The sequence below is a fragment of the Pleurodeles waltl genome, chromosome 11 (assembly GCF_031143425.1).
Source record: "Pleurodeles waltl isolate 20211129_DDA chromosome 11, aPleWal1.hap1.20221129, whole genome shotgun sequence".
NCBI lineage: Eukaryota > Metazoa > Chordata > Amphibia > Caudata > Salamandridae > Pleurodeles > Pleurodeles waltl.
Window position 1 is genome coordinate 825,694,692 of NC_090450.1, and position 14,865 is coordinate 825,709,556.

Below are 14,865 nucleotides of genomic sequence, written 5' to 3' on the forward strand. Positions count from 1 at the left end.
AGGGACAGAGAAATAGACCAAGTGGTGAAAGAATGTGTCTTTTGTTCTAGTTCTGACAAAACAATGAAAGTGCGGACTACACCGTTGGGTCCCACAGAATTACCTGCTGCCACATGGGAGAAAGTAGGTATTGATATTGTGGGGCCTTTCAATACATCAGCCAGCTCAGCTAGATTTGCCTTAGTCATGATGGACTATTACAGTAAGTGGACGGAAGTCAAATTTGTGAGTGAATTTACATCAAAAGTGGGGAGTTTATAAAAGATATGTTTTTGAAGGAAGATTTTCCTGCTAGATTGGTGTCAGACAATGGAGTTCAATTTGTGTCTAGTACAGTAGAACTCTTCCAGAAAAGCAGTGGTGTTTAACATCTTAAAAGCTCACTATATCATCCTCAAACCAATGGCCTGTTTGAAAGTATAAATAGGATGTTGGGGGAATGTATCCAGTGGGCTGTTGCCAACAACTGTTTAGTAGTGAATGCGGTCAAAACTAAGTTATGGTTTTATCATATGCTCCAACACGCATCCACAGGAGTTTCACCATCTGAAATGTTGCATGCACGAAGAGGTACTACATGTTTCTGTCCAGCGTGGATGAACATATGGGTTAAACAGGGCAAATGGACAGATAAGAGTTTGATGTATAAAGTTGAATGTGTACAAGAAAAGGCACTTGGATGAGAGAAATAAGGTTAAAATGCTCAAAATTAAGGATGTTGATACAGTACGTGTGAAGAAACCTGTACACATGAAGAAAGGGGGATTCAAGTTTGGTCCACATGTTAAAGTTTTGGAAGTAAAGGTAACAGTGTACGAATGGATGGTGGTCAGTGGTGGAATCTCAGTCGCATTGTCATGGTGGAGGAGGCGGAAGAAATAAGAGGTGTGAATTAATGTTGTGAGGAGGTTGCTGAGGAGGACGCTGAGGAGGACAAAGAAAGAAAGAATAATGGTGGGTATATAAGATGAAGCAGTATGGTAAAGAAAGTACCCTGGTGTGTCAGGGTGTGATTTGTGTGTGGTGTAAGGTCATTTTAACATGTAATCGGTCTGTGTATGTATTAATGTGATATATAAAATGTTTGAAGTTGTTTAGGTTACATTATTTTAAGTTATATATAGAATTGACAAAAATGAAGATCAAGTATGCTGTTGTAGTTGTTTTCTCTGTAAAGGAAAAATCCATATGATAGCTACTAGTAGAATGCTGGGAAGTGGAACTTTGCTAGGTGTAGTCATGTTCTAGGTTCCCTTAAGAATGTATTAGTACAAACAGTTGGCAATTGGTGACTTCTGTGTGCCACCGGCAGCTCGTTGTATTTTGACAGCAAGTAAAGTTACTGTAAAAGTATCTTGTTGTCATGGTGTTCTTAAATTAATATAAAAACATTGATAATACATTTTTACTCAACTTTAATGAACTAGAAAATAAAGAACAAGTCATCCAAAAAATAGGGTAGATTAAGAAAGTTGGTCAGCAGGGAAAAAGAGTAATCCAAAAAACCTGAAAGACTTCAAAAGCTGCCACAATGGAAGATGGTTTACCTAAACTAGTTAACTGTCCGCTACACAAAGGTTCACTTATATTCTTAGAAACAAACACAATATGGTTAATGACACATGGGAAACCCATCTATAACTTTGAGATTACTGCAGGCACGATAAATATTATTGAATATAGCACAAAGTGATCATATGCAAATAAGACACAATCAGAGTTTTGTCATTACTTAGGACCTTGAGAATGCTCCAATAATTTCAACTTTTTGTATCCTAATTATTTGTAAGAACTATATTCCATTTGATGTAATTGCTTTGCCGTTATTATCCTAAGGATATTGACAGATCGGTGTAAAAAGTAACTAGTGTTGCATGCACAAAAAGATCTTGGAGCCTATTGACAAAGGTATTTTGGAGTATGTAAAATAGTGTTCTTTTATATACACTTAAAAACCTTGGTGCATTGGCCCCCACAACATTTAACGTAGGAATATTCAAGGATTATTCACATACAATTAATAATAATAGAAAGGACTGGCTCTTCACACTTTTTACAGGGAGTTGGCCGATTCGGGGCAGATTGACAAAGGCATTGTACAGTACGTAAAAGAATGCTTCTGTAGCGTTACTTTCCACACTTCTATGAATTGGTCCCCTTGTATCTACCATCTTAAGTTGCACTGAGGTTTGTATCTCTTTGTAAGTTATACCGTCTTGATGAGCTTTTGACAGCTAGCATATCTGTAGTAAACGTTTGAAAAAGTTACAATAAACACAACTAAATAAATATTTAAAATTAAATGTTTCAATACTTTCACTAGATGGCAGGACATGGGCTATAGGTACTTGGATGACTTGTATCCGGGGAAACGATTCCCCACTTATCAAGAACCTCAGGATGCCTTAAACTTGGGCAGTGGGCATTATCTACAACAATATGCCAAAATTGCATTAACAGCAAGGGAAATTTGGAGGTACTTTCTAGAGGTGCCTCCACGGTCTGAGACTTTGCAGGCGATATTGAGTATAGGTGAAGGGGAACATCTAGACCCTCATTTTGCCCGCTGGCCCTATTATGAATTTCCTGCTGGGCCAGCGGGCAGAAACAGCATTTCCACCCGGTGACACAGCAGGAAACAGGCCACAACATTGATGCCGGCTCGTAACCGAGCCAGCAGCAATGTTGGGGTGTGCTGGATGAGAGAGCACCTGGCATGCTTTTCACTGCCTGTCATTCAGGCAGTGAAAAGCGTGACAGGTGTCTATGGGGGCCCTTGCACTGCCCATGCCAAGTGCACGGTCAGTGCACCCTGGCTCCACCAGCCTTTGCACGCACACTCATCTTTGGCACTAAACCAGTTCTTTAAAAGAGATGTAGCTAGTTACTGTGACTGGAATGCTCTTCCACATTTACTCATGACACAACTGGACCTTGACACCTTGGGAAATCACTAAAAACTCACCTAGCCTCCTATATTACCAATAAATCAGATAACGATGGATATTACCTTCCCTGTTTCTGTTCTATCTCTAAACTTGCTGATCCACTTACAACTAAATCTTTAACTGAGGATCTCAACAATGTCATTCTTCTAGATGTCTAATATTTAATTAAAGTACATTTGATCCGTTTCCCGGAATAGCAGTGCTACAGGAAACTAGAATAAAATAAATATTGCCCCAAAGTGACCTCTTCTTGCAATAAACTAGCTTGAGTGACAACCTTTGACAATTAATATAGCTTGGTTGCTGAGGCAACATTTTGGCCTCGCCCAACTTTATTATTTTTAGTCAAAGTTTCTTTCTTTCTGTGTTTATCCATTTTTCAAACAGCCAGAACGAACTGCTGAGTAATTATTTTAATACTAAAGCTCTCTCTTTAGGAAACTGAGCTTTACTGTGCCCAGTTTACAGTAGATTTCATATGGACCAACTCCTGATAGTTGGGAACAGTCTCCTATTATGTTATTTTGTGCCTGTTTTTGTTGAGAGTGGCTGAAACCTGTGCTGAAACTGAGGCAGATGAAGGTTGTCAAGGAAGCTACGGCTCCTCTATCACATACAGCCCATCTTGTGGTTGTTTTTGCATGCCCCAGCTCCTTGGAATGTGGAAGCAGGTGGCACATTAGTGTGCTAACACAACGTCCCACAGTCTTAACAAGTAGGCTGGTCACTCTTTGTCTCATAATGAGGCTGTGGATAGACAGTTCTATATATTTTATGTGTAATGTACTTTGTTTTGTGGTTGTATTATTTCCTATTTAAATGCAAATGTATTTATTTGTTTTGTATTTGACTCAAACCTCACACAAAAAAGTAGCAAATATGTCTGAAATGCGATATCCATGAGGAAAATTAGTTCAATAAGAAATGCCTTTTATGGACATCATATCTTCTTTCCAATACGATAACCTTTAATTACTCTACTTTCATCCTCTGCAGTGACAGGGCTTGTATTAAAGTTGGGCAGTAGTCTGATTTGAAGTAATTCGGCATCCATGTGCATTGGATTTTAAATAAACACCCTGAGATAGGGGAATATTTGCATGAAACAGTACTATTCAGTCTATATCCCTTTTTTAATTAAAGCTCAACATATATTAATCCAAAAAGTCTAGCAACATGTGTGGCCTAGGACTGAACTAGCAATTTCAGAAAAAAAGACTCTAGATCGGACCCAAACTTTGCATCTTTATCAGACTAACATTCAAAGCAAATCATGTTAACACTGCACCCCAGTTCTCTCATCTTCAAAGGATGGAAAGTGTCTAGAGTTGATTTTGTTTGCCGTGTGTGCTACAGAAGAAACTATATAAATCAGTTACTTTTTTATTCAGCAATTAATTTTCTCTTTCATTGAACATCTATACATTCTAATAGTGACTAACATCTCTAAGAAAAATGAAGCAGCCTGAACATCTGGTTATTTCCATGAATATAATTTAAAATATTGTTTAATATATAAAATCCTCCCTCACAAATCAATTATTTTGACAATCATTACAAACCAAGGATTTGGTATTGAGATACTTAGAAAGACTAAGAGAAATGACAAGAAATATTGTCTATGTCTGCCTAAAACCTATCTCCAACATGAAAAGTAGTAAGAGATGAACTGGCTAAGGCACTGTACCCACATCCTATTTGCATACTGTCCAAAGGCAAGAAGTGATGACATTCAAAATAAAACAAAGTAGGTATACATTGTAGACAATGGCTCAGCGACAGGCCTCAAAGAGGTATTATATTATTATTATTTGTAAATATAGTGCTTAATGTTTTGTAAGGTAGAGCTTAAGGCTCCCACTGTTCAAGTGGGAAACCAAATTAAAATATATTTCTGATTTCACAGCACATGCCTTAAATACACCATCTTCTACAACATTAGTCTCAGAAGGCCACTGTACAATGCACAGTTAGAAGGGTGCAGCCTTCAATGCAGACAATTGTAGAGCAGATTCAGTTCTGTAGGGTTATCGCTGGTGGTAAAAGGCATGGTGGGTTGTTTTAAGGCTTTAACAAAGTAAGAAGGCTTCCTTGTTCTAGCAGCATTTTAAGGAATGTTTCAAAGGCCTTGAAAAAAAAATGTTCCCTGAAGTGAGTAAGTTATCTTCCTACTGAGCACCATTTCCAGGTTCTGGATGCTGGGAGGATAAGGTGGTCTCTAATGGGTACCTGCTGATAATCGCCTGCACCTCATTCCCAACACACTGACACCAGTCTTTAAGCTCTTGTTCCAGACTCTGCGCCCCTCGGATGACCATCTCTTGTCGAGACCAGAGCTCTGCTAATATCTTCTGATTCTGTTGAATTTGCTTCAGTCCTGCCCAATCTGACTGAATAAGACAAACTGGAATATTCCGCACTGCTGACTTTTGCCCTTCCATGTATTGATCAAATTCCTCTCGTGTTAAGTTTAAGGATGGAGCATCAAGTTTTTCGATAAATGCAACAGCACAGCACTAAAAACCAAAAAAAAAATTACATGTGTTACTACAACATACAATGTTGAACAAAGCAGTGTATATAAATACAGGCTAATACACTAGATAACAAAAAAAGAACAATGTGTCTCGCATTAACAGCAGAGGGAACAACGTATACACAACTGAATAAGACAGTAAAATATCATCGGAGACAAAATGGACCATAGTCTGACGTGATATTAAAGCATATCCTATTGTGATGCATACTTACACTAAGCAATAATGTGATGATGTGACTCATCTACAAGAGTAGAACAGGTAGCAGAAACAGCTAGCATTGTGCCATGCTTCGGAAGATCTACAAATGGATCCCCACTGAAACCAGAAGGATGGTGACCCAAACCCTTGTAAGCAGCAAACTGGACTACGGCAATGCTCTCTACGCAGGAACCACAGCCACGCTCCAGAAAAGACAGCAATGCATACAGAATGCCTCATCCTGGACATCCCCCGCCACTGCCACATCACTGCCCACCTGAGACACCTACAGTGGCTCCCCATCAACAAGAGAATCAGGTTCAAACTCCTCACCCACGCTCACAAGGCACGGCACAACACCGGACCAGACTACCTCAACAGATGGCTCTCCTTCTATACACCCTGAACAGACAGCTTTGCTCTGCCGACCTTGCCCTCGCCACCATCACACGCATCCACAGAACGACCGCCGGTGGCAGATCGTTCTCCCACCTCGCCACCAAGACGTGGAACACTCTTCCCACCCACCTGCGACAGACACAGGACCTACTTACCTTCAGGAGCCATCTCAAGACATGGCTGTTCGAGCAGTGGCAGCACCCTTCCCCTCAGCGCCTTGAGACCCTCAAGGGTGAGGAGTGTGTTTTAAAAATACTCTGATTGATTGACTAAGTTGAAGAATAAACAATAGGTATCCATTGTAGTAGTAGTGGGATACTATACAACACAGTAAACACAGGTCAAGTGGGCCATAGCGGACAAGATTGCTGACAAGAAAACCCTTACGAGCTTCACGGGCCTTGGCATCATCCTATACCACGTCGCCATTCAGGATTGATTCATGCCTGGAAGTACTGGGCGCTAACTACTGCTCGACTGAACTGTTCTAGGCTCCGAAGACTGACCACATAGGCACAGGCTCAAGCAACATGGCTAAAGATGGCAGAATCCCAGAGCTTGCAGTGGACCCGATACGTGCTTGCTTTTGGCCATAGAATAAATAAAGTGATAAGCTGTCCAAGGGCGTCAAATGACAAAGGAGATACAGTGATCAGTTCTTTACCCTAGCCAGGGCTCTGATTGCTTTCAGATGCAGAATCGAAATAGACAGTGGCCTCATTGGAGTGAACAAAGAGAGGCTATTGGAGCTGCGATCCTGGACATGGCTAATCATGAGGCCTCTTTCTGTTTGGGAAAGGGAGTGTGGCAATGTGCTGGCTGCAGTAGTGGAGTCTGAAAAGTGGCAAGATAGAGTGGTCTAACACGTGCTTAGCAACCACAATCTCAACGAGAAACAAATACAAGGTGACTGCATGCCATGGAGGAGATGGCACTGGTAAGCAGTGCCACCCCATTGTGAGATAAACTGACCCACAACCACCTGGGACCTACATGATTTAGAACACTTAGGACTGAAGGTTATTTCATTTGAGATTCATCTGTTACTCTGAATGGGTCCACTGACTAGTCTTGAATGTATCTCACAAATTACCATCAGCCCCTACGCGAGTGCGCAGGTGGCAGCAAATGTATTTATGATATACTGGGGTAAGGTTGAATAAAGCAACACCAAGCTGACACTTGAGGACAGGAGTTGGGGCACGTCCCTTTTCCTCCAATAACAGAGATGTTTGTCTCTTCCTCAATGCATAACACATTGATAAATGGTGCTGGCCCTCAATCTATAATTGTACCAAGATCTTACAGAAATAACTAATGGGATGGAACTAGAGTTATCATAATACACTTTGTTACAGAATATCATGGGCAAGCCAAGAAAGGTGAAGGGACTGCAACAAATGGATCAAGGCAATACCTGAGCTAATGCCCTTTCGTCACGCAACTTGAAAGGGACTGGGAAGAATAAAGGGCCACAAGCTCAAACACCTGCAACACTGGGCAAAATCTTGAACACCAGCATATTATGTAATCATGTATCTATATATATACTACTCTAATCCTACTGTACAAGAGGGGAAAAAAGTACTCTCTCAAATTTTACTCTGTCTGACCATCCCCCTATACCTATCAATCTGTTCTCCTTCTCCACTTGCTGACTCCTCTCAAACCCATTCTACTTCTATAATCTCCAAAATAACCCTTCGCAGACTCTTCTCTCCTCTACCCCTCCTGGCTCACCCCAAACCTCAGTTTGAGACTATGAACTCACAAACAACCCAACTAAATTCTCCTTTATTTATCGCTCCTTTGACTTATCCCAAACCCCCTTTAACTACTATGATCTCCGTAATACCTTTCTACAGACTCTTACATCCTCCATCTCTCCTTTACTCATACCAAACCTCATCTTACTGCTATGATTTCCCAATTAACACTTCTAGATTCTTCCCTCCTCTATCCTTCCATTATTCTATTCAAATCAACTAACAGAATCACATGTCCTCTGCTCATATTAACTCATACCTCCCTATACTAATACCATACTCATATTTCTCTATACTAATCTACCACTAATCCTTTTGGGTTCTGGAGCAGAGTGCTACTCACTGAAAAGCAATTTGACGCCTCGTCAGGGGTAGTAAGCGCAATATAAATATAACTACAATTGCTTGAACAGAAAGTTCAGCAGTGGGTTATGGTGATCTCCTGCTTACACAGGCTGTTCCAGACAACAATATATTTCCTCTCTGTAGATAATTACTCTGTAGTTACCCTGTCATACTATACAATGCCCCATGCACTGTATATCACTTAATACACCATGAGAGATTCATCAAGCATTACCTATACATATAATTTTCTTTTTTTTTATTTATTATAAAATATAATCACAAATCAATTGATTCGTATACAATATTTAAAAAGAAATGTAACTCATGTCACTCAAATTTAAATATGGCACATTCCCTTAAAAACTACAAAACACTATTATACAAAATTACTAAAAAACACACTTGAAACCCATAAAACTGACAGTTGAGGTTGAATAACAGGACAAGTTAACAGAGTAATTATCTACATAGGAGAACTATATTGTTGTTTGGTTTTGAGAACACTTTTCTCTTTATTGTGAGGAATCGCTCTCTTCTTTTGAAGTACGCAGGCTGAACTACAGCTGGCATGACTGATTACAAACACAGATGCATGAGCACATCACAAATATGGTACCTGGAATTCAGGGCAGAATAACAATTCTCGATTGGGTGGTGGGCCTGCCAGAATTTGCAGATGGCACAAGCTTGGTGCGATTTCTGGAAAACTGGCTGAATCAGACATAGACACTTAATAGGCCTTCAGCCTTCTATGATGCCAAAAGGGTGCAAAGTCCCTGATCGATGACCACCAACTAGGCCTACACTGTCCTAGATCTACAGTAGGGTGCATTCTTCACTGCCGCGACAGACACACATTATAAATGGCAAGGACAGCTGGGCACATTGTATTTAAGAACAGGAAAGTTATGCTGTTATTCAAATAAACTGTAGCAATTCAGACTCAAACCTCCTGGCAGTAAAGCAAGTAATTCAAGACTAGGGGATCTGGCCCATGCTTCTGCTCCCAGCACAAAAATGCTAGTGTATTGGCAAGACACTCTTTTTTGACAACCCAAAGGATGCACGGGAATTGGCGGAGGAACAGAGGGAGGACCAAATGGGAACTGCTGAGGAGTGTACAACTGCATGCAAAAGCCGTGGGCAACAACGTCCGTACAGTGGGCGACTAGGAAACCACCACAAGATCTGGTAAAAGCAGGTAAAAAAAGACATCTTAGCAACGACAAGCACATCCCAAGTTACACAACATACAGTGTAAACAGTACACCTGAGCTCTGGATGACAACTCAGAATCAGGCCTTTGGCTGACCCAAAATGAGGAACTACCGGATCTCACGCCTAGGACACCCAATGATCTGCTACTGCTAAAAGAAGTAGGCCTCTTGCTTTCTCTACAGCCGTGAAAGATAATGCCTTGACACTGGATGGTATCTCCAGGTGTGATATAGGTAAGGTGCAATGAAGAGAATGCTGCCTCGTACAGGTCAACAGGACTTCTGTACTATGGTACTCACTTCATCTCTCACCTTGTGATGCAAGAAGATTGGATAGCACTACATATTAGTTATGCTAGATATTGCGAGGACGACTACTGTTTAATAGTCCTGAGGGATTTGTTTTGTTAAGAGATCCAGGGTTAGCATTAGGTAAACGTTTGTGTGATGTTTGTTTTTTGATTTAGAGATGCATGAAGATGTGAGACTTCCATTGGAATGATGGGCGGAAAGGCAAGAACAAGAAAATAAACACAGAGCAGCTGAAAATAAATCACTGCTCAGAGACAGTCTGCTGAATCTCCTGGGTGAACTCCAGTGAACTCTGTAGATGCCCTACTGTGCAAGTGCCAGCCGGTGAGGTTTTCTCGACCTGTAGGCACAAGCTACAGCAGTGAGATCATCGGAGAGGAAGGGTCGATTTACAATGCAATTGATCCGATTGCATTTGGGGCCCAAAAACAGTGACCCTGGGAGGAGTTAGCAAAGCTCCATTCACTTTAATGGCTGGGGGTTAGGGTGGCCGATAGGACATCGAGGGAGTGGGTGGCAATAATTTGTGGGTTACACAGTGAATCAGGCTGTAGGCAGGGTGCAGTGGGCTGCTCTCCTGGCAGTAACAGGTTTTTAGTACTGTATTTGGCTTCACTTTGAAAAAAACATTATGGAGCTGAGCATGACAGAGCACTCCTTATCTCGACTGTGGAGGCCTAAGAGAGGGAAGTAACCAGCTATGAAAACAACTGCACTAGTGGACTAAGAGGTAAGTGTGCAGTTAAGCTTCTGCCTGCATCAGGGCCATTGTCACTCCGCCACCCCTCAGCCCCCATTAGCAGCTACAGTGGGGTGGGGTTCTTGATGAGCCTCTTCTGTCTGCAGCTCGGCAGACAACAACTCATAATTAACTTGGGAGGGTGAATGAGTGAAAGGAAGGATAGGTGGATGGATAGATGCATGGATGAATGAGTGAAAGGATGGACATAAGAATGGAAGAGTGAAAGGCAGGGTGTATGAGGGAAAGGTAGGGTGGATGGATGGAGTGAAGGGATGGATAAGCAAAAGGATGGATGAGTGAAAAGATGTATGTGAAAATGGATGAGTAAAACAATGGATGGATGAGTGAAAGGTACGGTAGATGGATGTCTGGATGAAAGAATGGATGAAGAGATGAGTGAAAGGGTGAATTGATGGACGGATGAATAGATAGCTAGATGGGTAAGTGAGTGAAAGACTGGATGGCTGAGTGAAAGGGTAAATGGATGGATGGGACAAAGTATTGATGGATGGGTGTAAGAATAGATGGCTCAGTAAAAGGGTGGATAGATGGATAAGCCAAAGGGAGGATGATTGATGGATGGATGGAGTGAAAGGATCAATAGATGTAGCGAAAAGGTGGATGTGTGAGCAAAAGGACGGATGGATAACTGAATGGATGGATAGATGAAAGGGGGTGGATAAGTAAAAGAATGGATGATTTAGTGGATGGACTCGTTTGATGGATAGGTGTCCCTGGACCCATGGCGGCTCTCCTTTATGGGCTCCACAGCTACACTACACCCTCCTTGTTTTGTGGCCCATTTTTATTTTATCAAGAGTAAATAATTATTCACTCTTGATATCATTAAAAAAATGTAACTCCGCTTCGGGTTCAGCAACAAACTGTGGTAGCTAGTGATACTATAGGATTGCTGACACAGGTGCATGAAGGTGCCTATGTTAGCCATCAGAGATACTGTTCAGAGCTAGTGAAAGCCCAGCACTGTGAGCATATGTGTGTGAGTTAAAGTGAGAGAGAGTCAGTGAAGAAATGAGTCACAGTGAGTGTGAATGAGTGACAGTAAGGACCAGTATGTGTGAGAATGAATGAGTGAGTTAGAGAGAATGACAGTGAGTGTTTCTGAGTGTTAATGTGTGTGAGACTAAGTCACAGTAAGTCTAATTCAGAATGAGTGGGCCAGAGTAGAATGAGTGAGACTGGGTGAATTAGTGAGACCAAGTGAGACTGAGTGAGTCAGAGTGAGACAGTAAACATAGTGCAGGAAAGTGTGAGAGACGCCTTCAAGAACAAGCTCTTTGGAACACGAGCGAAGGATTACGCTCCACCACTTTTAAAGGTCACCAGCCGATACTGCTAAAAGCCAGATATATGTATTTATAACATTGAATGTTTAGTGACTAAACTTTGAAGCTAAAAGGCTTAAATCGTGTACGTACATTGTGTAGAGAGACTTGCATTGCTTTCTTGCAAGAAAATATCACTGGAAACAAATGTATTAATTTGAGAAATTGTCAGAAGAGATAGATATTTAGAATGGCATTCTTCATATGCAAGGTGGCTCTGATATGGGTAAAACTTGGTATGCCATTTCCAAGGTGTCACTCGTATACAGACACTGTTGGGTGATATGTATCTGCTGTTGGGAAAATAGATGGAACCGATGTATTGGCTAGTATATATGTCCAAAATGCAGATAAATTACACATTCTTAGAAGGAGACTACAACTGTATTCATGATGTGAACATGGACAGCTCACATACCCCTTTGCCTACCTATCAAGTATTACATCCCACCCACGCCTTGGAGGAATGGTTCTGTAACGGAGACTTTCTAGATTCTTGGCAAATGTACACTCCACTTGCGGGACTATTCTTACTAGCCACATGACCTACATGTTAGGCTATCTCACGTTTATTGTACAACGTTACTCCACTATTAAGCAGTTTGTCCAAAATAGCATAGTCATACAGATTAAATGGGACAGTATTAGGAAAATAACCTGTTTATGATGTTGTTAACCCACATCTCTAGAAGACCCCATATATAGTGATACAATAAAGGAACGGATTCAACACAATTTCAATGAGAACACGTGCTCAACCCCAAATGCCTTGGTGGAATGGCAAAAGCTCAAGATGGCGATCAGAGGAACATATATGAAAAAAAATCTGTATGCGGCGTCAAAAGGGAACTGGAAATTACATCTTGAGAAGCAGAAATGAGACCCTTACTACTGACTGCCTCCCACAGATCAGGCATAGCTTTCAGCTAAGGAGGAAAAAAAAAGAAATTATACATCTTAAAGCGCGCATGATTCCTAGACTACAATACCTACGAGGCTAAGATACATGACAGGGACAGTAAACACTGCAAACTCTGTCGCTGGTTAATAAAGGGAAAGCAAGCCCAGATCAGCGGTATTCATAATTCTGATGGTGTGGAGTTCACACAAGAGATGAATTGTTCTCTTTATGAATATTATTTCACATACAATGACAAGGTTCTTGCTCAACCCAATATAAGAGAACTCTTGGACAGGATAGTGACAGCTGCTCTTACCCCATAACAGCTAGATTTGTTGAAACCGCTTTATTAAAAAGTGGAGATCAAAAAAGCTATCAAACTGCCCATAGAGGTCTATGCTACTTATACTGTCATACTGACTCTGAAACTACTGGCGATACACTCGCCTTCAAATGAAATGTTTGATGTTATAGAGGGAACACTGGCAGAGCCTTTGAGACTTTGAAAGGGACAGCAGCATTCTGAGTGGCACTTCCACGGCCTATGATGGGCAGAATCGCTTTGACCAAAGTGATGGGATTGCCTTGTTTTTCTATTCTCCTTCGTAACTATCCAATCAAATAGTTTTGAGAGCTAGACAGCATGTGTCTCTCATTGATACTGGCCCCTAACAAATGTAGACTGGCAACACGCATTCACAATTCACTCGCTTTATGATGGGATGGAGCTACCATAAGCACTATATGGTGACCAAATGGCTAGCAGAGTCTCTCACTGTTGTGCCCACTGGTTGGAACTAGGAAAAAAGGGGAATAATTACTCAAATGACCTATGCCCTTCATTATAAAATTTTAGTTGTCCCTTAGATATAGCATGGAATTATATACGCTGGGTGACTTGTATACTGATGGATTGTTCATACTCTTCTCAGACCGGGAGAACTCCTAATGGGCAGTTCGTGGAGCATATGACAGTACATAATGTCATAGAGGACCTTTGGGGTGTGGAGCTAGCTGAGGTCTCCGATAAATTACTACGGATAATGTTATATATGTGCAATGAGAGGAAGGTTATCACATTACTTCACCAAGTAATGGTAAGAGAAACTAAAGGGGACTTGGAGGGCCACCATGAAATCTGTTCTAGAGATGTGGGACAAGACCTAGATAAAGTGGAGTAAATATTGGTATTGCTCTAAACTCCAAAAGGATCACAGAACGTAGGATTAAGTTCGTACAATATAAATGTATACACAGAACATGTTAAATTCCTAAAAGGATGCAATATTGTGTAAGCATGTGTTTAATCGTATGGTGTGAACATGTACACACGGAGTGAACTACTGATGGAAATCAATACAAAAACTGGAAATGGTTACGGGGAGACTGAATATGTTTACCCTAGAAACATGTTTACTAGTTATAATGTCTAGACCAAAAAAGGAAGTAGTTGTTATAAAATTCATGGATTTGGCTTTCATTTTGGAGAAAAGCAGCATAGTGAAAAATTGGAAAGCCACAAATGCCGCTTCAGTTGAAATAAGGAAGAGTGGTGATATATTACGTGGAAAACATGGCATTAAGTGAGGAAAACAAAACAACTTAAAGGTAAGATGAAATGGAGAAATAACAGTAAGCTAGCTATCTCAAACTAAGGCACTGCTACCTCATAAAAGACCCATGCCTAGTACTGAGGCCACAAATCTTTAACATGAGTGTCGGCATCACATAATATCTCCGCTACACTCTGCATCAGCAAATCCCTTTTCCATTTTACAAAGGGTGCCCTACACTTGTAGTAACTAATAACCTGAAAACAGACAGCAGCCATCTAACCAGGGACCTCCGGGGAATTTTGTTTTTCATGCTTCGATACGATTAGAGTATATTTTGGGGGAGGAGAATGTTTCTCTATTAACCATTACATTTAATTATTTTCTCATCATTCTGGACCGTTATACTTAAGGCTGGCAAAAGCTGGGACGTACAGACAATACTGAGAAACACGGGCTGACCTTCACTTTTATATACTTTACTTGATGTGCAACATAATTGTTATGTGTGACTCTATTATTTGAAAAACAATACAATTTTTGTTTAAAAAAAGGTGAAGAATATTCTGGTGTCCAAGCTGAATAGGGTGAACGT

General features: G+C 40.9%; 1 protein-coding gene across 1 annotated transcript in view; it reads right to left on the bottom strand.

The window, feature by feature from the left end:
* Positions 1-1,398: 1,398 nt before the first annotated feature.
* LOC138266187 (rab5 GDP/GTP exchange factor-like) overlaps positions 1,399-14,865 on the bottom strand; it is a 108,595-nt gene continuing 95,128 nt past the window's right edge. The window contains exon 9 of the mRNA XM_069214666.1: positions 1,399-5,464. Within this exon, the coding sequence (XP_069070767.1) occupies positions 5,117-5,464 (348 nt within the window). The 3' untranslated portion in view covers positions 1,399-5,116. The remainder of the gene's footprint in view (positions 5,465-14,865) is intronic.